The sequence below is a fragment of the Eretmochelys imbricata genome, chromosome 3 (genome assembly GCF_965152235.1).
Source record: "Eretmochelys imbricata isolate rEreImb1 chromosome 3, rEreImb1.hap1, whole genome shotgun sequence".
NCBI classification, from domain to species: Eukaryota; Metazoa; Chordata; order Testudines; family Cheloniidae; genus Eretmochelys; species Eretmochelys imbricata.
In genome coordinates this window covers 82730408-82751682 of record NC_135574.1, presented here as the reverse complement: position 1 = coordinate 82751682, position 21275 = coordinate 82730408, and the positions used below count along the sequence as shown (strand labels likewise).

The window sequence follows — 21275 nt, the reverse complement described above, 5'->3', positions numbered from 1 at the left end:
TAATGAGGTTTCTCACACATCAAACATAAATGCTGCAGATTCTTGTTACCTACAGCTCCAACAATCATGCCTTTGCAGTCACTGGAGAACTCTCGTTTAGTATTTCCCTATATTACCGCTCCATGCTGGGGGACAGTAAGGACAACCACAGCGTCACATACTCTTGACGTGTGAGAGTCATGGTCGCTGTATGTGTAGCTAAAATGGACCGAAATGGACAGGAATGTTTTCTACCTTTCTAATTTTAAACTTCTGTTCCATTAACTTATTTTAGAAGTTTGTACTATACTGTTTTTTTTAATTGCATATTGATTTTTTTTTGCACAATTTTTGCGACATGATACATTTCTATTTTTTGAAAACAAATTCATCTCCATTACTTCACAATATATACTGCAGAATGCGCAGAGCTACTCAAAACACCCACTACTGGTAATTGTACAGGACTGCAGAACTCAGAGGTTCAGTGAACCACACTGTGTAATCATTATAAATGTACAGCAAGTGTTGCATAATTCATTGGTTCATTAAAGGACAGTGTGCTACTCATACATGTACCATACCAAGCACTACACAATTCCTAACAGCCCCCAGAACTTCAGAGCCAGCTAGAGCACAGTACATCACACCACATTAAGGTGGCTGACCATTAAAATGCACCTTCATGGCTGCCCTCTGCTGCACAGGTTTGTGCTGAGGTCTTGTAATGGTCCTTGTGTCTGGCTGTTCAAAATCAGCAGACAGATGCTCTACCTGTTCCATTGCCTCAAAGATATTGTGAAGGACACAACAGGCTGTTATAACCAGTGTGATATATTTTATCACTGAGATCCAGTCTTGTGAGTAAAGACCATCAGTGTCCCTTCAATCTACTGAAAGCACATTCAACTGTCTTTCTGTACTTGCTTAGCCAGTGGTTGAATCTTTTGTTGGTGTTGTATATTGATTTTTTACTGATTTTTCACCAAGGTGGCCAGTATACGGCTTCATGAACCAGAGGAGGAACGGATAGGCTAGGTCCCCCAGGATCATGAGTGGTGTTTCCATATTACCAATGGTAATCCGCCAGTCAGGAAAGAATGACCCTGTTCGCAGCTTTCTGAATAGTCCTGTGTTCTTAAAGATGAGCATGCATGAGCCTTCCCTGCCCAGCCCACACTGATGTCAGTGAAGAGTCCCCGGTGATCCATCAGTGCTTGCATAACCAAAGAAAGGTAGTCCGTTTTGTTGATGTATTCTGTGGGAAGGCGGGCTAGTGCCAATATGGGATGTGTGTGCCGTCTTTCACCCCACCATAGTTCTGGAATCCCACTGCAGCAAATCCATCCACTCTGTCCTGCACGTTGCCAAGAATCAGAGTCCTGTTTAGCTGGAGATGATTAATGGCCCTACACACTTGCATGACATTAGCCCCCCACTGTGGATTTTCCAACTCCCAAATGATTTCCCATTGACCGGTAGCAATCCAGCATTGCAACCTTCCACAGTGCAATTGCCACGCTCTGTCAGTGCAGCTTTCATTCTGGTGTATCTGCGCTGGAGGGCTGGGGCAAGCTCCGCACACAGATCCAGGAATGTTGCCTTTTGCATGCGAAAGTTCTGCAGCCACTGCTCATCAACCCAAACTTGCATTATGATGCGATCCCACCAGTCCGTGCTTGTTTCTTGGGCCGAAGGGCGGTGCTCCACTGTCTGCTGCTGCTCAGTGAACACTACCACCAACCTCGAATTATTTTTTGCTATGTCAGGGGTGGGCAAACTATGGCCTGCAGGCCACATCCGGCCCGCGGGACCCTCCTGCCCGGCCCCTGAGCTCCTGTCCCGGGAGGCTAGTCCCCGGCCCCGCCCCCGCTCTTCCCCCTCCCCTGCAGGCTCAGCTCATGGCGCCGCCGGCGCAACGCCCTGGTGGCTGGGCAGCGCAGTTGCAGAGCCGCGGTCTGACCCGCTGTAGCCACCTGCCACCGGTGCTCCAGGCAGCACGGTAAGGGGGCAAGGAGCAGTGGGGGTTGGATAGGGGGCAGGGGAGTTTGGGGTGGTGATCAGGGGGTGGGGGTATGGATAGGGGTCGGGGCGGTCAGAGGGCAGGGAACAGAGGGGTTTGATGGTGCAGGAGTCTGGGGGGGCAGCCAGAAATGGGGGGGGGTTGGATGGGGCAGCAGGGGGCAGTCAGGGGTGTGGGGTCTGGGGGTGGTCAGGGGGCAGGGAGCAGGGGGTAGTGGATGGGGCAGGAGTCCCAAGGGGGCCGTCAGGGAACGGGGGGGTTGGATAGGGCAGGACTCCCCGGGGGGCTGTCAGGGAGCAAGAAGCGGGGGGGGGGTCAGATAGGAGGCGGGGGCCGGGCCATGCCTGGCTGTTTGGGGAGACACAACCTCCCCTAACCGGCCCTCCATACAATTTTGGAAACCTGATACGGCCCTTAGGCCAAAAAGTTTGCCCGCCCCTGGGCTATGTCCTTTAGCAATCTGTCTTAGAAGAACTCATCAGGTCCCCCATTGTTGTGTTTCTTCCTGTGGCTCCGCAAATGCTGAAGGATAGTTCATCTTGTGTTTGCAACGTTTATGACACTAGTAGAGAGCTGTGCAGGCTCTGTGCTTCTGTGGGAGATGGTGGGAAGCGACAAGTGCCATGTGGGTTTGTGTGATTCAAAAAAAACAGGAAAATGATAGGATATGGATGGCATTATGCAATGGAGAAAGGTGTATGATGGCCTTGTGACCACTTGTTACCTAGTCTCTAAGGTGCCACAAGTACTCCTGTTCTTTTTGTTTTTATCCCACAATGCACACATTGTGAAAATTTGCCAAAAGGCTGTGTGCATGCAAGCTGCAAAGTATGCATGTGCACGAGTAATAGACTAACTTTGGCAGCTTTATGCTGCCATAACTTGTGTGGACCAAAGTTTGTAGTGTAGACATGGCTTTGCAATGCTTTAGCTAATCAGCGCCTGGCCATTGATTACAGGAAAAACAGCAAAATCCTAATGTGGGCAAGGCCCAAGTGTTTTTCTCTGGTCCCTAGCACCATGGTCGGCGAATGCCTCCCACCATGTTTTAACAAAAAGAGAAATGACGATATCTCTCTCTCGTCCTGCCTGGCCTAGAGGGGAGAGTTGGACTGGTTGATATGTGGTACTTAATACTTATTGATGGAAAGTTATGCTGAAGAAGTGAGATTCACATTAGTTCTGAAATTGGCCAGAGGTCTGTGATAATTAGCTCCGGGACAGAGTGCCAGGCACCTTTCCCTGGAGACCCTTTTCCTCTGTGCTGTGCATTAGCAGGCAAGGCCCCGCTCTCCAGGACGGGAAGCCCGGCCCGCTTCCCCACCAGCCAGCGTAAGTGCCCGCCCGGGCCTGGCCTGAACACAGCGCGTCCCACCCCGCCAGGCCACACCCCCGGCCCGGCAGCCCCGCCCCTCCACCCGGAGTCGAACCCCCACCAGCCAATAAGGTGGCTCGTCTGAGCCAGCTCCGAACGTTGACATCTCTCCGGGCTCCACGTGACCCTGGTTCGCCAAATCGCTCCCAGGCGCCGCGGCTGTCGGCAGCCATGGGCCCGGCCGCGCGCCTGCTGTGTCTGCTGCTGGTGCCCGGCCTGAGCGCGGGGCAGAGCCTGGGGTCCGGCCGCCGCCCCCCGCCGCAGAGCGGCCCGAAGGGGTGGGCGCGCGGGGGCGGGCGCCGGCTGCTGTCCCTGGAGCTGCTGGAGGAGGCCGAGGACCTGTCGCTGGCCCTGCTAGAGACGGGGCTCCCCGGGCAGCTGCCGCCCGAGTGCCGGGAGCTCCTGGTGGGCTTCGCCAACAGCAGCGTGCGGCTCGCCGGCTGCCTGGTGCGGAGCGCCCGGCCCGTGCGCCTCTGCCAGAGCTGCTACCGCCACTTCCAGAGCGTCACGGAGCAGCTGGAGAACATCACCCGGGCCGTGGGGGTGCGTGCGGGGAAGGGTCTCGCAGGAGGGCGCGCGTGCGCGTGGGGGGGGGTCTGACCCACAAGCCGCCTTGGGGTGCGGCTTAGCCAAGCCCCAGCTGGAGGTGGCCTCCCCCAAGCTGTTGGAGAGAGGCAGGGTGAGGCAGTCCCTTGCCGCCTTCGCCAGGCCAGCTGGGAGACCGGCCGGCCTGTGGCTGTGTGGAAATAAGGGAGGGAGGATAAAGGGGCTTCCTGGGTATCCCTTTGCAAATGACTCCCCAGCAGAAGAGGTGTCGAGTGGATGCTCCTTCCCATCGGAGTGAGTGTTCCTGGCAGACTTATTAATGGAATCGCGTGTGACTGAAAAGAGGAACTCGTGGTGTCGAGCAAAATGGAGGCACAGACCTTTTAGTAAAAAGAAAAGGAGTACTTGTGGCACCTTAGAGACTAACCAATTTGATGATAATAATCTGATGAATAATCTGATGAAGTGAGCTGTAGCTCACGAAAGCTCATGCTCAAATAAATTGGTTAGTCTCTAAGGTGCCACAAGTACTCCTTTTCTTTTTGCGAATACAGACTAACACGGCTGTTACTCTGAAACCAGACCTTTTAGTGTTATCAGACTTGTATTCTATGCAGGGAAATAGCACTTGGAGCACTAACTTGCACTGCCTGATTACTCATTGATATTGACCGTTCTCGGGAAATGCCCAATCTGCTGTATATGATTAATGACTTCAGGCCACATGCACACAATAAAATAGCAAAACAACATCCACTACTTATTTGCCCTGTCACATATTTAGAAAATATTTGATCCTTAAAGATCAGGGTGTTCTAGAATTTAGGGATTCATAACTAGCTGGGCCATCGGCTTCTCACAAATGCCTAGGAGTTCTCTTAGACATAAGTCATTGCTGCTTAAAGTGTTTTGCTCTTGTAAGCTTTATGCCCATTGCTCTCCTTCTATGTAGGACTGAGTTCTCGTGTCTGAAAGGAGATGCCTGTTTCTTCTCTGTGCATCATATTGTGGGGTTGTATTGCTTGTTTGTGTGTCTTTCCTGACTGTGAATACTTTTGCTTTCAATATTAGGTTGTGTATTAAAGCTTACTTATTTTGATTTTGTACAAGAGATAGTATGTGCCCTCCCTTTCCCTTACTATACGTAAAATTTACAATCTGATCTAGCTCCCAAACTCAATAATTCTACTAAACTCTCCTGTCTTCCCCTTACAGAAGGGCAAGAAAAAAGATGTGTATTGCGGTATGTTTGGAAGTTAACCGATCTGGGCTCTGAATGTTGCCACTAGTGGCAATATGGCATGAACAAAGCAGTGGGTCTCCGGTAACCTGGACTCAAACCACTTCTTTGGCTCTCAAAGTCATTACCTACACCTTTAATTCCACCAAGAAGTGCATACGCAACTGCAGCTTGGTGGAGCACTGTAAGGCTCCTCTTAATAAGCAAGCTGCCATATTGTGGATTGGCTTCAGCTTCTAAAATAGTCATCTTGTGGTGTAGCCCAAGTAAAGTGCAGGAGTCTTATCTCAGGGTGTGAAGGCATGTAGCATGGTCTGCATCTGAAGCAAAAGATCTTGCTTGCCAATGGAAAAATATCCAATAGCAAACCTCACTTGTCAATAATGGCTGCACACCATCCGTGGTGTTGATGTAACTTAGGCCAGTTCTTCCAGTTGCATTCGCCATCTTACTAATGTTGTGTGTCTGGTTTCTTAAAGCTGGACATTTGTTCACAACCAAAGGATGTTAATAGTCCTGCATCTTGCAAAGCGTTCTTTAACTCCGATAGTGTATCAACTTGTACAAATTTGACACATCTCTGAAAATGTGGAGTTTAAAGATGGGAAATCTAATGACCAATACTATCATTTTTATATGGGAATGCTGATAGTGGAGGGCCTCAAATGCCTTACAGATTCTATACATGCAACTCCACTAAGTCACTGCTCCCTAGCCATTAGTCAGTCAACCAGCTGCACAACTCTTCTGGGTAAAGGTGGGGTGCCAGGATAAGCCCTAACTCCGACAGTACAGGTACACCAGCTAGGATCATGTTTTTATCTATCTGCAGACTATTTGGGGCTAATTGAGTGTCCTCTGAAAGATCCAAATGTAACGAACTGCATGGTACTCAGTTTCGCTCTTTAAGAAGAATTAAAGGAGTGAGATGATCCTGCTGAAATTTGAACCAGTGGCTGCAGAAATTCAAAATATTTTAAATCTGATGTTTAGAACTTTGTCATCCCTTCAATCAGTTGTCATCAACTGATGTGAGAAGTCAGGGGGAAAAAGAAGCCCAGTTTAATTCTGTGAATCTAGGTAACTTAATTTTTGTTAGTATCAGTGATTTTAAACCTTTTCCCCAAAGCTAAGTCTCCCATGGATTTGGAAGTTCAACTTTTAAGGAACCCTCCCGGAAGGTAGTAGGCCCCTGCTGTTTACACTTCCTCAGCATTTGCTAGGTCTTTTCTGCTTTCGTCCAGGTATGTACATCACCTAGTACAGTGGTTCTCAACCAGGCGTACACTTATCTCTGAGTTCTGCTGGGGGTACATCAACTCGTTTAGATATTTGCCTACTTTTACAACAGGCTACATAAAAAGCACTAGTGAAGTCAGTACAAACTAAAATTTCATAGGGATGGTGACTTGTTTTTCAGTAATAGTGTGCTTTGACACACTTGTGTTTTTTATGTCTGATTTTGTAAGCAGATAGTTTTTAAGTGAGGTGAAACTTGGGGTACACAAGACAAATCAGGCTGAAAGGGGTACAGTAATCTGGAAAGGTTGAGAGCCACTAGCTTGGTAGGTTTGTGTGTGTGTGTGCATATGACAGTTCCCCGTAGAAGTTACCAGAAGTAGCAGTAATGGAAGTTCTGATGATCCTTAACCATTTAACAAATCTTCCATTTTAACAGGGAAAAAAATAGAATACATAGGGAAATAGATCTCTCCCAAACTTTTGTATGGAACACCTCATTTCAATAGAGACTCTTGTGTTACATGTCCCATTCCATTCATGACCACTTGACATGTCTCTGTCAACTACAACAATTGCTTGCCATGAACAACAACTTTATGGCAGTATCTAAATCAACTTAACAGCTGGGAAGCAGGAGCCAGAGCCATGTGTCCAGTTAGCTCTCCAGAGATCACAGTTTGAGAACCATGGGGTTGAAAGAAAACTGGTTTTGAAAAAGGGAAAAAATACTAAAGAATCTGACTAGACTTCTTTTGCAGTAAAGACTCCTAACTTAACAGTTATTCCTACACTTCTTTCCCATTCACTTCACCCTACTTCTTTGGTACTAAGCTCACACCCAGACTGCATTGTCACAGGAATTCCGCCACTATCTCTTTCCACTGTGATCCCTGAATATATTGGATACTTAGGTATCAAATCATGGTAGAGAGGAAGAAAAGGAATTTGCTATTAATAGCAATAAAATCTTTGCTTGCTGTAGCCATAGATAGTTTGTCATGACTCACAAAAAGGACGTCAGCTGTCTGTGATATGAGCCTGGGTGGTAGATGGATCCACTATATCACAAGAGGCACGTTGTAGCTTTTCTAGGCCAAAAAGTCAACTCTTGTTCATATTCTGGAAATAAAACAACGAGGAAAAGAGAAGAGGAAGTACGTAGTGTACATGTTTTTTTTCAGGTGGAAAATCTGTTCTTGTATGAAAGGGTGGAAAAAAAACCCAACTCATTAGCCAAAGGCCAGTGACTAACTATGTTTAAACTTAGTGTCGGATTACAAGGGATACCTCATCGCTCTGTGCTCAGCTGTGTAGAGCTTTGCCTTTTTCTCTCAGAGTTAGTCAATTTAAGGCTAAAGCCTTTTCCTGATACTGTTTATGTTGTTCTAGCTCAGGGGGCAGTCAATAAGGGGACTCTGGACCGCCAGATGCTTTGGAACAGACCCCAAAATCTTTATTTTCTTATTTAGTATCAATTTTTTTTTCCATTTTATTTTCTTCCCTAGAGCCTGGACCTTGACTATACCCTGACCACGAAATTTGGACCTTGACAAAAAATAATTGATTATCCCTGTTCTAACTTTTCCCAAATAACCTTTCCACACCATGTATCTATATGGTTGTGTGTGGCTCTGAACTGATTCGTGAACCAGCTACCCAGAAAAGCTTGAGTGTAAATACCTGGGCAGGGGCAGTCTTTGTGACTTGCACAGACCTAAGCAGGTGGTGGGCCTTAAACAAATAATAATAGGATTGGCATCTCTTATTGCAGATATCATGAGGTTGTCCTTCCAGGGGCTGTCTTCTCATGGCATTCGTAGCTAACTAGCTTGTATGTGTTTGGGAGAATTTGATGGGAAAGGCAAAGAGAGGATTCCTTGGTTATGGGTTCGTCTCAGTTTCAGGTTAGTAGTGTGTGAAAGCAACTGCCATCAGATGTCTGTTTGGCCTGCATGAAAGCTAGTTCGTGTAGGGATGTTTCGTCTCTTGCTGGGCTGCAGGTGAGCTAACCTCTCCTGCAGGTGGCTTATCCAGTTCAGGGTTGAGGCAGACAGGCTGTGATGAGACAGTAACTTGTGCTCTTGTGGCTGACATTGTACCTGCTAGAGCTGAGTGAAATAGTCCCACTGAACCTCAGACTCTCTTAAACAGGGCTTTGTTTGAGCTTTTGTGGACATAGTTTGATAGCACAGCAAGGGAAACTGCAGGGTCTCTAATCCTTAAACATCTCCTGGTGGGGTTGGGGAAGGTGCTCCCCTCTTTCTCCTAGGCTACTAGAGGGTCCCAGGTGGCTGCTCCTCTTCTCCCTCCCTCTTCAGGGGCCTGCTTGGTAGAGGCTTTTACATCCCAAATTCTGCAAGGCTCCCTACCCCCAAAACAGGGTAGCAGACATGTCCATGCTCCCGCTGCTAGCTGGCTGTGCTGAACCAGGGCTGAGAAGTTCCATAATTCTTAGCTGGAGTTGCTTGGGAACTCCTAGCGCCACAGAATATCCTCTAGGGCCGAGAGAAGCAATCCGTCTCTCTGGGTATGTCTACCCAGCCTTTTGGAGCCTGCGGGACCAAGCCTCCCAGTCTAGATTGACAGACTTCAGCTAGAGGGGCTGGTGCTGAGATCATAGCTGTGTTGACAGCACTTTGAAGTTGCAACTCTGGCTTTGAAGCCTCGGGATGGGGGTGGGCTTCAGAGCCCAAGCTCCAGCCTGAGCCGTGACTTCAAAGTGCTGTCTCCGCAGCTGTTTTTAGAGCACTAGCACAAGCCCAGGTCTGTTGACACAGGCTCCAGAATGCTGTGTAGATGTACGCACAGCCCAAGGTCTATGGGGTACGGAGGCTAGTGGGGAGGGTAGTTGTCACTCAGAACAAAAGAACGTGTTTCACTCGTTAAACATGGATCTTCCATTGTCAGTGTGTTTTAGTACTTTAATCAACCTGTATCTCTGTGTATCCAGCTGTTAGTTACATGGAAATGGTGTCTTGGCTAGGGTTGGGTGAGTGATAAATTATTGATCTTCTACCCCAACCTCAGTATAGCTAATTAAAAACCTTATTTTCATCAGCAAATGTTTGGTAGTCTTACTGACCCTCACCAGAGCTTGTACTCTATATGCCAGACCAGTCTTTGTGCTTAATCTGGTTTTGGACAAAAGCCGCTCGGGGTGAGATCTGTTCTGTTGCGGCTGGAAAATCAGCCTGGGGGTGCCTGGCTGATTCTGTCAGTCTGTGGTTTGGGGGTGGGGGCTGGAGACAAGAAATGATGTTCCCAGTCACTATTTTGAGTCTCCTTTTAAATGGCATGAAACCAGATATTTGCACACTTTAAAATACTATTTGGAGGCTTGACGCTCCTCTGGGTTTGCAGTTAGCAACCTCTGTATCAGAAGGCTCAGATGCATGCTAGGAGGGATTGACTCCTGGCAGAAGGCAGGTTGGGGTGACACAGGGCCAGGGGAGAGCAACTTTAGGACTCCAGAGGAGTCGTGCTTGCAGGTGTGCTAAATCAGCCAAGCAGGAGTTGTAGGCTCCTTGCACCAATCGGATTTGTGGAGCTCTGAATGCTGGGTTATGCCAGCTTCCATCAGTATAACCCAGGATGGAATCTAACTCTGTAGCTGTATTATGGGAACACTCAGAGGGCCCATTGTGGGATCAGGGTCTATTATGCTAGTCGTACACATGCGTACTGAAAAGTGCCCCTGCTCTGGAAAGCTGTTGGTGTGCATGGTGCTATCGGTGCCACAAGTACTCCTTTTCTATCTTGACTGAAGCTCCTGCTGTTCTCGTATTAAACCTTTTAAGAACTTACCTAAATCCCCAACGTGGTTATACCTCTCATCATATTTAACGTTTTTTCTTAGTCCGTTGTTTGGAAAGACACTGGCTTTGCTCTGTCGGACTAGTTCTCGGCCTTTCTCGTCTCTGAAATTCTCGGAATTCTGACAAGGGATGTAAAACTGGCCACACTACTCCTGATGGGTGAAACTAACACGCTTAAAATGGCAGACTTGGCCTCCATGTCACCCGTTATCTGAAATAGTTCCAAAATTGTTGCCATATGAATTCATAATACTGTGGGGTTTTTTTCTTCCAGAATTCTTCTGAGAGCAACTGTGCAAAAAGCCTCTTGATGTCTGATAGGGTACAACTAGTTGTGATCCTTTCGCAGTTCTTTAACAGTACTTGGGAGAAGGCCAACTGTGCAAGTACGTGATTTGTTCTGTCCTTTTCATGCTACCATTATGATTCAGACGACAGATTTAGCCTTGCCTTTAAAATTTCTCAGTTGATCAGAACTGAACAGCATTGATAAGATTAAGTTATTTAAATTGACAGAAACAAAGAGCTCTTTATTGATACATCCTGGGTACTTTTATTGTACAGGGGATACTGTTCAAAGTTGACAGATTCAAAAAATCAATTTCTTCTTCCCTTGCTTATCTAAACACACTAGAGTCCCCATACTAATATTCACCTTGCACTAAAGCCCCTGCCAAAATGACAGCTGCTTTACTCAAGGGGGCATGGGGAAAATAAGAGATCTATAAATACAGCAGAGCTGTAAAAACTGATGGTTTTTACTTACTCTGAATAAACCATGCTGGAGATCTGCTACAGCTCTGCTGTATTTATAGATCTCTTATTTTCCCCATGCCCCCTTTTTCCTACTTAAGTAGAAAATGTAACTTGAACTGTTTAATAAAAATCAGTAAGGGTCAGATTCTGATACCCTTACTCATGTTGAATAGCATTGTACTCCACAAGTAGTCACTCATTGTGAGGTGGGGTATCAGACTCTGGCTCTGAAATTCTATGGACTGGTTCTGGCTGTAATATGTTGCATGCGGCTTCTTTATGGCCCTTAAACGCCACCACAGGAAACAGGAAAAATTCCCTTGGCACAGGAGCTGTACCCCGACCAGGGGAACATAGGTACTTGAACTAAGGGTGTGGGGGGTGCTGGCCTCTGGCTTGAAATGGTTTCTATCATATCCAGGGTTTACAGTTTGGTTCAATGACCAGCACCCCCACTATACAAATTGTTCCAGCACCCTTGCATGGGAGGGCGCCAGAGGTTGGAGGGGTGGTAATGTAGAGCTGAGTGCTGCAAAGGATGTTGGGCTGCTACAGAGCCCATAGGTAGCCCCAGGGAGATTGGGTTCGGGCTAGCTCCAGAGGCCAGTAGTCCCCAACATATGTTACTGGTTGCCACCAAAGTGTGTGAAGGAGAGGTAAAACAACCTCCAACTGTCCTCCCATCCTCAGGCTCTGCCTTCTGTGGTATGTCTCCCAGGAGGGGAGCATAGACTCTATCCCGTAATGCTTAAGATGTTCTCTCACTTCCATCCTTCAGGGAAGGTCACGTTTGGAGTCTGCCAACCTTCACAGTGTCCTTTTTAATGGAATGCTACGTAAAACTAGCAGTCCTAGTTTCCAAGGGTCTAATGGATCAGAATAGAAAAAGTGGAGTAGATGGAAGGAAAGAAATACCTGCAGGGACTAGAGCAGTATCTGACAAGGAGTGTTTCAGGAGCGCCCTGCAAGGCAGGTAAAATTGGCTTCCACTTCCTGACAAAATTGGTGCACGTTCTGTGACACTGCTTAGTGCATTTTTCAAAAGCATTTCCTTTTTTTTCATAAGCATAAAGATTCCCTCTATTTCCTAGCTGTCCCTTGTTTCAGCTACATGTCTGACGCTTATACTTTCAAACAGTGCACACTAGTTCTGATGGGCAAAGTCAGACTTGCAGGGTGAAAAGTAAAAGCAGCGTCTTGTGTTATCTGAAAGCCCAGTGAGAGCTCAAATCCTTTCTTCAAAATGCTCTTGATAATGGTCTTTATTTTTTATTTAATCAAGGCCAATTAATTCTGAAATGTATCCTAAATGAAGAGAGAAGCCCGAGTGAGTTAGGATAGCAAATCTGAGACATCTGCATAACAGCAACCAAATAGGAAATGCAAAGCTGACTGAATTGGTTTTTATAATTGAGAGCTCTTGCTGTAAAGCTGTAGGGCCACCAAGGGACTTGTTGGCTGTAGATATAGGTTAGAAATAAGGATATCTTGATTCACGTATTTTTTTTTTTCTTTTTGACAGATTGTTTGAAGAACAACAGTGAAGGGCTATCAAATAGTACAGCAGAGTTCCTGGACTTATTCAATACAACACTGATGTGCTTCGAACATAACTTCCAGGTATCTTTGCTGTGTATCTGAGGGCAGCACTGAGCCTTCTTCTTGTATAGTAAAATATCTTCTTTTCACAGAACAAACTGCAGTGGATACATATTGAGCAACTGCAATTGACAAATTCTGAAGCAGTTTAGGCAGATAGAACAATTATCTATAAAATGCAGATGTTCACAATTGAGAGCACAAAATGTATTTTAATTGATGCTCACCTTGACTCTGTCTTGTATGCAATTACAGTGCCATTTCATATTGGGATTTCTGGATTCACAATAGCTGATAATTATATAGTAAGAGTCACGTAGTCTCTGCATACAGTAAGTCACTTTTCCTAGTTCCTTCTGGAGTTATCATTGCGTGACTTAACAATGTGGCTCCTTATATCATTATTTGGTTGTATTGTAGATTAGTCCAAAAGGGCCAGCTACCTGAAAACACTTCTTAAGACTCCTGTCCATTAAGGTTATGAACAATTAAAACTTTTGCAATTAAATATCCCTCTTTGTAAAATAAATGTGGTAATTATCTCCCAAGAAAAGTGTATCCAAATAATTATGCATCAAAATTTTGTAAATTATGCTAAATTTAATCCTATAACTAAATCAGATTATGCAAAAATATTCATAAATTTGATTAAAGCAGTTAATCAATAAAAACTGTCCAAAAGGATAACATTCAAACTAAAGTTCTTGGTGCAGAATAAACATGTGGATCTAGAAGAGGATCTGTGGTTACAATATGCTTTGCAGCCCCCCTTACTGGTGGGCTAGCTTTCCCTGCTTTTTTGCTTGCCAGGCAGATCTTGCCCCCCACTGTAGTGATTTATAGGGCATTTTTTAAACTTATGTAGTGCCATGATCAAATCCATAGACTTCTAGAAATAAGACTTGTGCTCCTTTAATAAGGTAGTTGGTTGTACACCAGCATAACACACTCTCCTATGTTGTTTCTGAGTGTCTTACAATTTTGTATAAATCCAAGCAGGTAGTAAAGATTCACTTTGGTTCTGTCCTCTAGCCCCGCTTCACAGACAGGTGGGGAAGCTGCGCCAAAGATGTTTTTAGCATTTCAGTCTGGGGGGTGGGGTGTATGGTCTATGCTCATGCTTAACTGTTGTGGAAGGAACAGTTGCTGAGAGAGACTGGTCTCCTGTTGTTCTTGCTGTTGATGGTTCCTGAGATGTGCAGCCTTTATAGTAGGTCTTGGCAAGGGGAGAGAGCTTGGGCCTGGTCAACAGAGCACTTTAAAGGCAAGACCTGGACCATGAACTTAATCTAGTAATACTTGGGTAGCCAGTGGAGTGATTGCAGCATTGATGTGTTCTTAATGATCTGTGCTGGTCCGCAGGTAGCCTGGAGTTTCTTCAGTGCCTGCAATTTCATTCCTACTTTATGGAGATCGTAATTTCAAGGATTACCGTGGTCAAGTCTGTATCTGTTAGGATGGGGCATCATCTCCTGGCTAGCTGACGGTGTTCCTAAAAACTGTTGCTGTTTGAGTATTGAATATTGCTGAGACATTGAGGAGGACCAAAACTAGAAGGCCCCTTTACAATCTTCACCATGGGGTGATCTTAAGGAGTTGTCTAAATCATGGAAATGTTGCCTTCTGCCCTCCAACCTCACCATTATCTTGCCTAGGTTTAGCTTCAGAGAGTTGCCTTTCGTCCAGGTGTTGATCTGATTTGCCAATAGTACAGCTGCATATGGGGCTTTCATGGTAGATGAAAAGGAGACGAACAGCTGGGTGTAATTTGCATCCTGCTGATGTTTAAGGTCAAGGTGTCTTATAGTCTCTCCCAACAGCTTGTTGTAAATAATTGAATAGGATGTGGGAGAAACTGAAGCTGTGTGGAATTTGTCCCAGTGCTTCCTCACAGCTATCTCTGCACATTACTGTTTGTTCCTCGTAGGTCTCTGTGGTGAGCCCTCCACACTGTCAAGGGCTGAAGTGATCGAGACAAATGTGTGGAGGTTGCCTATTTTCTGTGGCTAAGAGGAGATAATCTACTGTTGTGACCATGACCATTGCTGAGCCAGAGCTGGGAGTAAAGCCCAGTTGGGAAGGATCTAGGATGCTGACAAAGGTTGGGTGTAGTTGGTGATGGTCCTTCACTAGCTTCCCAGCTCCCTGGCTCAGAAATGGGAAATTGGAGGTAGCCTGTGAAGTTGATCATACAAGAGTTTGCTTTTTGAGTGCTGGATGAAAAGTGATGTTTTAAGGTGGATAGTAGCCAGGTCTCTTCTGTAAACTCTGGCTATTGTGGGTTCTGTCATTATGCCTCCGTGACGAGGCTTAAAAAAATACAGAAGAATCTAGAGATCTTATAATTATCTTCCCCCATCCTCCCCCACAACCCACCCAGGTCATCAGAATTTTCAGGGAGGTGAAACCGCTACTACAGTAAAACTACGTGACTTTCCTGTGTTTTTTATCTGAAATCCATAAAGGATGAAATTCACAGTGAAGCAAACTTCCATTGGGTTTCCTAGTAGGAGGAGAGATGATCTTGTATTCTCTCAGCATAGGCTGGGATATACAGTTCCATTGTATTTGGGTGCCCAACTCCTTTAGCCTCTTTTGAAAATCCCAATAGTGTTTTTAAGGGACTGTGTTTTAAAATATGATCCGGATTCTTGCTATTATTTACTACATAGATTGTAAATGCAGGACAGGAGCAGTGGCTATTGAAACTCAAAATAATTAGGCCAAATTAAAATACCTATTCACTCCTCCTTCCTGTGTGGCATATTCATATAGACCAATGAAAAATAGCCAGCTGTGCGGGAGAAGCACACCTGTGTTTCCAAGGCAAACTTGGTATTAACAATCCTTGTTTTGTTTTTATTCTAGACCGGGGTGGGCAAACTTTTTGGCCCGAGGGCCACATCTGGGTGGGGAAATTGCTTGCAGGGCAGGGGGTTGGGGTGTGGGGTGCGGGAGGGGGCTCAGGGCAGGGGGTTGGGGTGCAGGAGGGGTTCAGGCTCCGGCCTGGCACCGCTTACCTAGAGCGGCTCCAGGGTGGCAGCAGTGCACACCGGGGCCAGGACAGGTTCCCTGCCTGCCCCGGCCTGGCCTGGCCCAGTGCTGCGCCATTCTGGGAAGAGGCTGGCACCATGGCCCTGCGCCGCCCCTGGGGCGGACACAGGGCTCCATGTGTTTCCCTCGCCTGTGGGTACCTCCCCCGAGGCTCCCATTGGCTGCAGTAACTTGTTCCTGGCCAGTGGGAGCTTTGGGGGAGGTACCCACAGGCAAGAGTGGTGTGCGGAGCTCTCTACCCCTCCTCACCCCTATGGGCCCCAGGGATGTGGTGTGGCCGCTTCCCAGAGTGGCGCAGCACCACGGGGGTGGCAATCCCGCAGGCCGGATCCAAAGTCCCGAGGGGCCGGATCCGGCCCGCGGGCGGTAGTTTGCCCACCCCTGTTATAGACAGTCAATAGTTTCAAAATACATCTTTTCGGGGAAAAATAAGATCAACTTTCAATTCACTGTGAGCTTTATTTATATAAAATGGACCTAAATCCCTAAATTTCAGTGTAACACTTTAGGATGTTAATATTGTAGATTTTGGTTCAAGTTCAGCTCTAGTTTTTTAAAGTTAATTTTATATTGTTTGAAAATCTAAATACGTGCTGCTTATAATTTTAGGGGCAATCCATCAGTCTTGTATCAAGCAACCACACAGAAGTATGCAGAAACTGCAATGGAACTTACAGAAACCTGAATACCATGTATAACAAAATGCAGAAAATGACTGGACTGGGCAGCCACTCAGAACACAGAACACACTTGTGTATTGATGTGGAAGATGCAGTGAGTATTCGTATTTGCTTCTGGATCTTCTTGCCTAGCTAATACCCAATGGGTGGGTAGATAAATCTGAAGAGCAATCTTCAGTGGTCCCTTAACTGTTTTCTCTTGGCACCACTCTTGTCCTTTCAGCGGTGGAAGCTGCTTTCATGAGCAATTTCTTTAGTGAGCTATTGTCACACTGCACCTACCGCTTTGTGCTGTGACTTCCTCACATCTCTCAAGCTAAGGAGGGGTCAGGCTGGGTTCTGGTCAGTACGTGGAGAGAAAACGGTTAAAGAACACTTAAATACTTCAGGAAACAGTGTTGGTGACCCAGTAGGTTGCACTCTGAGTTAATACTGAACCAGGGCCCCCAGGGTACTCCATGATGTTGCTGTTCATTTGGATGAGATCTAAAATAGAGGTCCTGACTGCTGCGGGTCATTAAAGACCTTGTGCCACTCCTGAAGAGGAAGGGGTCTAACCTTGATGTCCTGACATATTTCAGCTTGGGCAGTTGGGACTTTATTTTTGTCTAAGAGATTTTGTGAAGGGAATATTCCACTCCCTATCTCAAATGGGGGTTTGGGGGCTGGGAAATCCCTTTAATCTTTGGCTTTTATCTGACACTTCTTGCTAAATTCCAGTTAATGTTTCCAGTTAGTTGCTTCCTAACTACAGCAGTTGATTATTGGGCCAGGGAATATTAGCAAGTTTTTCATGTATTTAGCTGTCTCTCAATGTGATTTTTAGCAACTGGGAAGAAGGAGGGTTAGTAGCATGTGATCAGCCAGCTTTCCATGAACCACCAGTAAGTGCTCTAAGAATCACAGTGTGGGAATCACTGCTCTAATAAATGTATTGGGTGGGAGTCAATGGGAGGTTTGCCGTTGATTTCAGTGGGGCTAGGATTTTACCTCTGTCTAATTTTTTGAGGGGAGATATTTTAAATGGCTCTTATTCAAGTAGATATTATGGGTTAAGGGATTAGGCGGTCTTGCTATACTGAACTTTGCGATGTTCAGTAAAACAGTGATGCAAGCCAAGGAATGTGTTGCTCACCATGGTCGTTTTCCTTTTAGATGAACATTACACGAAGGCTTTGGAGTAGAACTTTCAACTGTTCTGTCCCATGCAGTGATACGGTCCCAGTGATTGCAGTTTCTTCATTCATTCTCTTTTTACCAGTCATTTTTTACCTTAGTAGCTTCCTTCACTCAAAGCAGAAGAAACGTATACTCATTCTGCGTAAGTAATGTTGTCAGAACTTTACTTACAGAATGCGGGAGCACAAGGAATCATCTTGGGCACTCTACTTGATCAACGTACTTGGTATGGGGTCAGGCAATTCTGTCACTGAGCCTGCAGCAGTGGGTGGGAGCTGGTGTTGACTACTTGCCCTCTTGGGGACTGCCTTTATCACTTGAAGAGCCGTAGAGGGTGGGAAAAGTAGGTCCTTAGCCATGCTTCTCTATTGAAAAGGAAAACCATGATGTTAACGGAACACTGTTCAATAGTACGTGCTCAGTTAAACTGAGTGAGTGGGGAAACTGATGGTGGGAGTCTTTTTTTATTTTTATTTTTATTTTTCCTTCTAGCCAAGCGTATCCAATCAAATGCCAGTCTTGTGAACATCCAAGAAAAATACAGCTGAGCTGCAACACAAAACCAGAAAACCACAACTGGGTATATATTGGGTACAATTGTGGTGGAAAGAGGACCGCACAAAAGAGGAGTTAATTACGGTTTAGTGTTGCTCTGTATCATTATACAAGTTAAACAAAATGCTGTCTGACTCCTAAACGGGTATATTAACAAACATGACAAGGCAGGGCTATGAGACGCAGTATGGACTTCTGATTTGAAAAATAAGTTAATTCTTTCCAGACTAGTGCTGAAGCTGGTTATTTTCTGATTCTTTGATTGCAGGTTTTTGTACCTTTTATCAACAGAATATGTACTTCTCCTGTATGTTTTTCCCTTTATATTTAATTTTCTATATTGACTCATAAAAATCTAGTATGACAGTTGTGTTTATTTCCAGGCATGTTAGTACAGTCTGAGATGTGATCATCTTTCCGATGTGGTTCTTATGAACTAGCAAAGCTTAATATAATTTGTTTTGGTTTAATTCAGTATCAGAATTAGAACATTTCAAAGTAAAAATGCCATCTTACCACCTTTGGGTAGACTTGTACTACAGGTTTCAAAAACTAGCCCCCTTACATAGCATCTCTTGATAGACACAGTCATGCTGCTTAGTTCATTTTAGTGGTGTCTTTATTATTTAAAAAAAAAAAAAACGTGAGAGATGCAAGGAAAATGATAAATTTCTGGCAATGAATACAGAAGATCTGCCAGTGCTAGACATTAATAGTAATTTCAGAAAATGTACCATATTAGCACATATTTGGGCACTTGCACGCTTAAACCACTAAGTCATTGCTTTTCAAATGGTTAGAGGCTTATTTTTAGGTATGATGCATATCTGTATGTGTATGCAGATGTCTTTGTGTATGTCCCTTACTTCACTTACGTGTTTAATTTCTTTTATTTATATATAAAAAATATTTTAAAATGGTAACCTGAGGTAAAAGTCACTGGAGATGCTGAATTGTGCTTGGATTAGAACTTCCTCTGGTTTAAGATACAAATGGGTTTACATGAAAAAGATATATTTTAGTAGTGACTAGGGCACAGGTGTTCTATAACTTCAGAACTGGCATAAAGTGAATGTGCTGTGCCTGGATCTTTGACTTACTCTATCCAAATTTGCAATCGGTACTTCCTAGAAATTTACTGGAGATGAGGTCCATTTAGTAGATTAAAATAAACTCAACCTCTGTAGGAAGTTGTAGAGCTGAAGCAAAAGGTCACAGCATTGTTACTAAAGTTGATGGGACTGTCGAAAGGACACCATTCTAAAGATGCGTTAATACAGGATATCCAGGCTGATAAATCTTAGGCTTATATTTTTCTGAATTTTCTACTACAGTAAAATGAAAAATTTCAGTGTGGTTGTAATGAGGTTGGAGGCTTCACTCTGATATTAAACCCATCCAATACTACAACTTTAAGACTAAAGGGACACATCAACTGGGAAATCACATTTCTTTTTGAAAATGTTATGCCTATGATTATTCAACAACTGATAAGTTAGCAATTTGTTTCTTTAATTTAGCTTGTCTTTTGACAGCACTTTTGTGTTTAGTTAGTTTCACTGTTTTGCCTCCATAGCCAATTAATCACTTTTTTCCCTTGCCCAAACAAACATCAGCAGGGGAGCAAAATAATCTTAAAGCACTTTAAATTGTGTGTGTGTGGTTTTTTTTGTTTTGTTTTTTTTTATTTTAAATTAAGGCATACTGTCAGTTTAAAAAGAGAACCAAGTTGATAGTGTCTCAATATTAAGTAACATAATGTGTTAACATTTGGATATCCATACAACTGCTTCCTGGTATTTTGTGAGTAGGAAGTATCTCCCTCTATTAATCACATGAATCGCCTTGAATGATTGGTTTTGGTTTGTGTTGAAAGCCTAAATAGGGTTGGATTTCCTGTCTGAGGAAATATATTTTTGACACTTTGGTCTGCTATAGATAAGGTGTCAAAATAGTAGAAGAATATATTTATGTTGCTTATCAGATGAAGTTATCTTCATAGGGCAGAGGGGAAAATTGCCTTTGTTTTTAAATGGCTATTTTTACATCTATTGTGCTCAAATTTCAGCTTACTGGGCCTTATTCAACTGCTGTCCTAATAGCATTCCTTTGATTTTGAGGCATCATATGATTGCTTTGAACAGCCCTCAGTCTTCCATTCATGCAGATAAAACCAGTTTGTATGTGCAGAGTTATAGAATGATAGCTTTCATACCGTAAGCAGTGGCTTTTTGAGCACATTCAAATTAAGTAGGTCTGAAAGTCATTACACTTGGATATGGTGGTTAAGCACTTTATAAAAAAAAAAAAGCAGCTTTTGTTTTTTCCTGGCTGCTAAGCCAAATGAAAGTACTCGTGATTTTTTTTTTCAAGCAGCAGCAAAGTTTACACTCTAGAAATAATTTATATCCTACGTCTTCTCAAATGTCAGTTTTTCCTTTTTGTTCCCTTGTAATGCTAGCTTTCCTTACATGTTTTTAAAAGTACAGTATTTTTCATATAAAATGCATTGGGTCTTGTTCATATTCTGATGTTTATGTAAATGCTTACAGCCTCCTGTCCCTAAAGGAAATGGTGGTGGTGCAGAAAACATGCAGAAAAAATCTTAACTTTATTTGGCTGGTAATTTTTAACCTTCGTTTGCCATTTTTATGACTGTATAAGATATACTTAAAATCTTTCTTTGAAATACCAGTTTGTATTTTTGGTACAAGTGAATGTTTTTATTCTTGGGTAGCATTATCTATTTTTGGATTAGAAAACCTGTATACACTGAAAATGAACAAATATTGTATTGAATAAACATGTATAGAATTGATTGCGCTTGATTGTCCCATTTTCAGTATTGAGATGCTTCGCCAATGCTGTTTTTAATGAGTGGTGGGGAAAGGATGGGACAGGATGGCCCAAGTAATAAAATTCTCAATTTACTACACTTTCCTATTATGGACTTGTGTTTGAAGCACTTGGTTACTATAGAAACCGAATACAGGTAAATAGATAGTAAATGCAACTTCACAATGTTGACATTTATTGTTAGTACTTTGTTCTAGACCTGCAGCCAGTTATTATACTTAGTTATATAACTTAGGACTGTGCCTAGTTCTACTCTGACCAAGAGGGTGGACTTCCTTAGAGTTTGGGTGAAGTCTGTAGGACGGCTCTGTTGGCTGCAAAGGGCTTTGAATCAGGCCCTTGTTGCATGAGGAAAAAGGGGATACTGGGAAAAATT

The 21275-nt window shown here is 44.3% G+C and overlaps 1 protein-coding gene across 1 annotated transcript; it reads left to right on the top strand.

The window, feature by feature from the left end:
* The first annotated feature begins 3535 nt into the window (after positions 1 to 3535).
* OSTM1 (osteoclastogenesis associated transmembrane protein 1) lies at positions 3536 to 20861 on the top strand. The gene is made up of 6 exons (XM_077812899.1): positions 3536 to 3920; positions 10495 to 10606; positions 12499 to 12596; positions 16239 to 16403; positions 17465 to 17630; positions 17981 to 20861. Exons 1-6 carry the CDS (start codon positions 3549 to 3551, stop codon positions 18034 to 18036), a joined length of 969 nt encoding a protein of 322 aa, XP_077669025.1. The 5' UTR covers positions 3536 to 3548; the 3' UTR covers positions 18037 to 20861.
* The last annotated feature ends 414 nt before the right edge of the window (positions 20862 to 21275 follow it).

Coding starts and splice junctions, on each gene's coding strand:
- OSTM1 (XM_077812899.1), top strand. CDS start 3,549: ATGGGCCCGGCCGCGCGCCTGCTGTGTCTGCTGCTGGTGCCCGGCCTG. Junction 16,404..17,464: donor GTATTGATGTGGAAGATGCA/GTGAGTATTCGT, acceptor TTTTCCTTTTAG/ATGAACATTACACGAAGGCT. Junction 17,631..17,980: donor GAAACGTATACTCATTCTGC/GTAAGTAATGTT, acceptor TTTTCCTTCTAG/CCAAGCGTATCCAATCAAAT.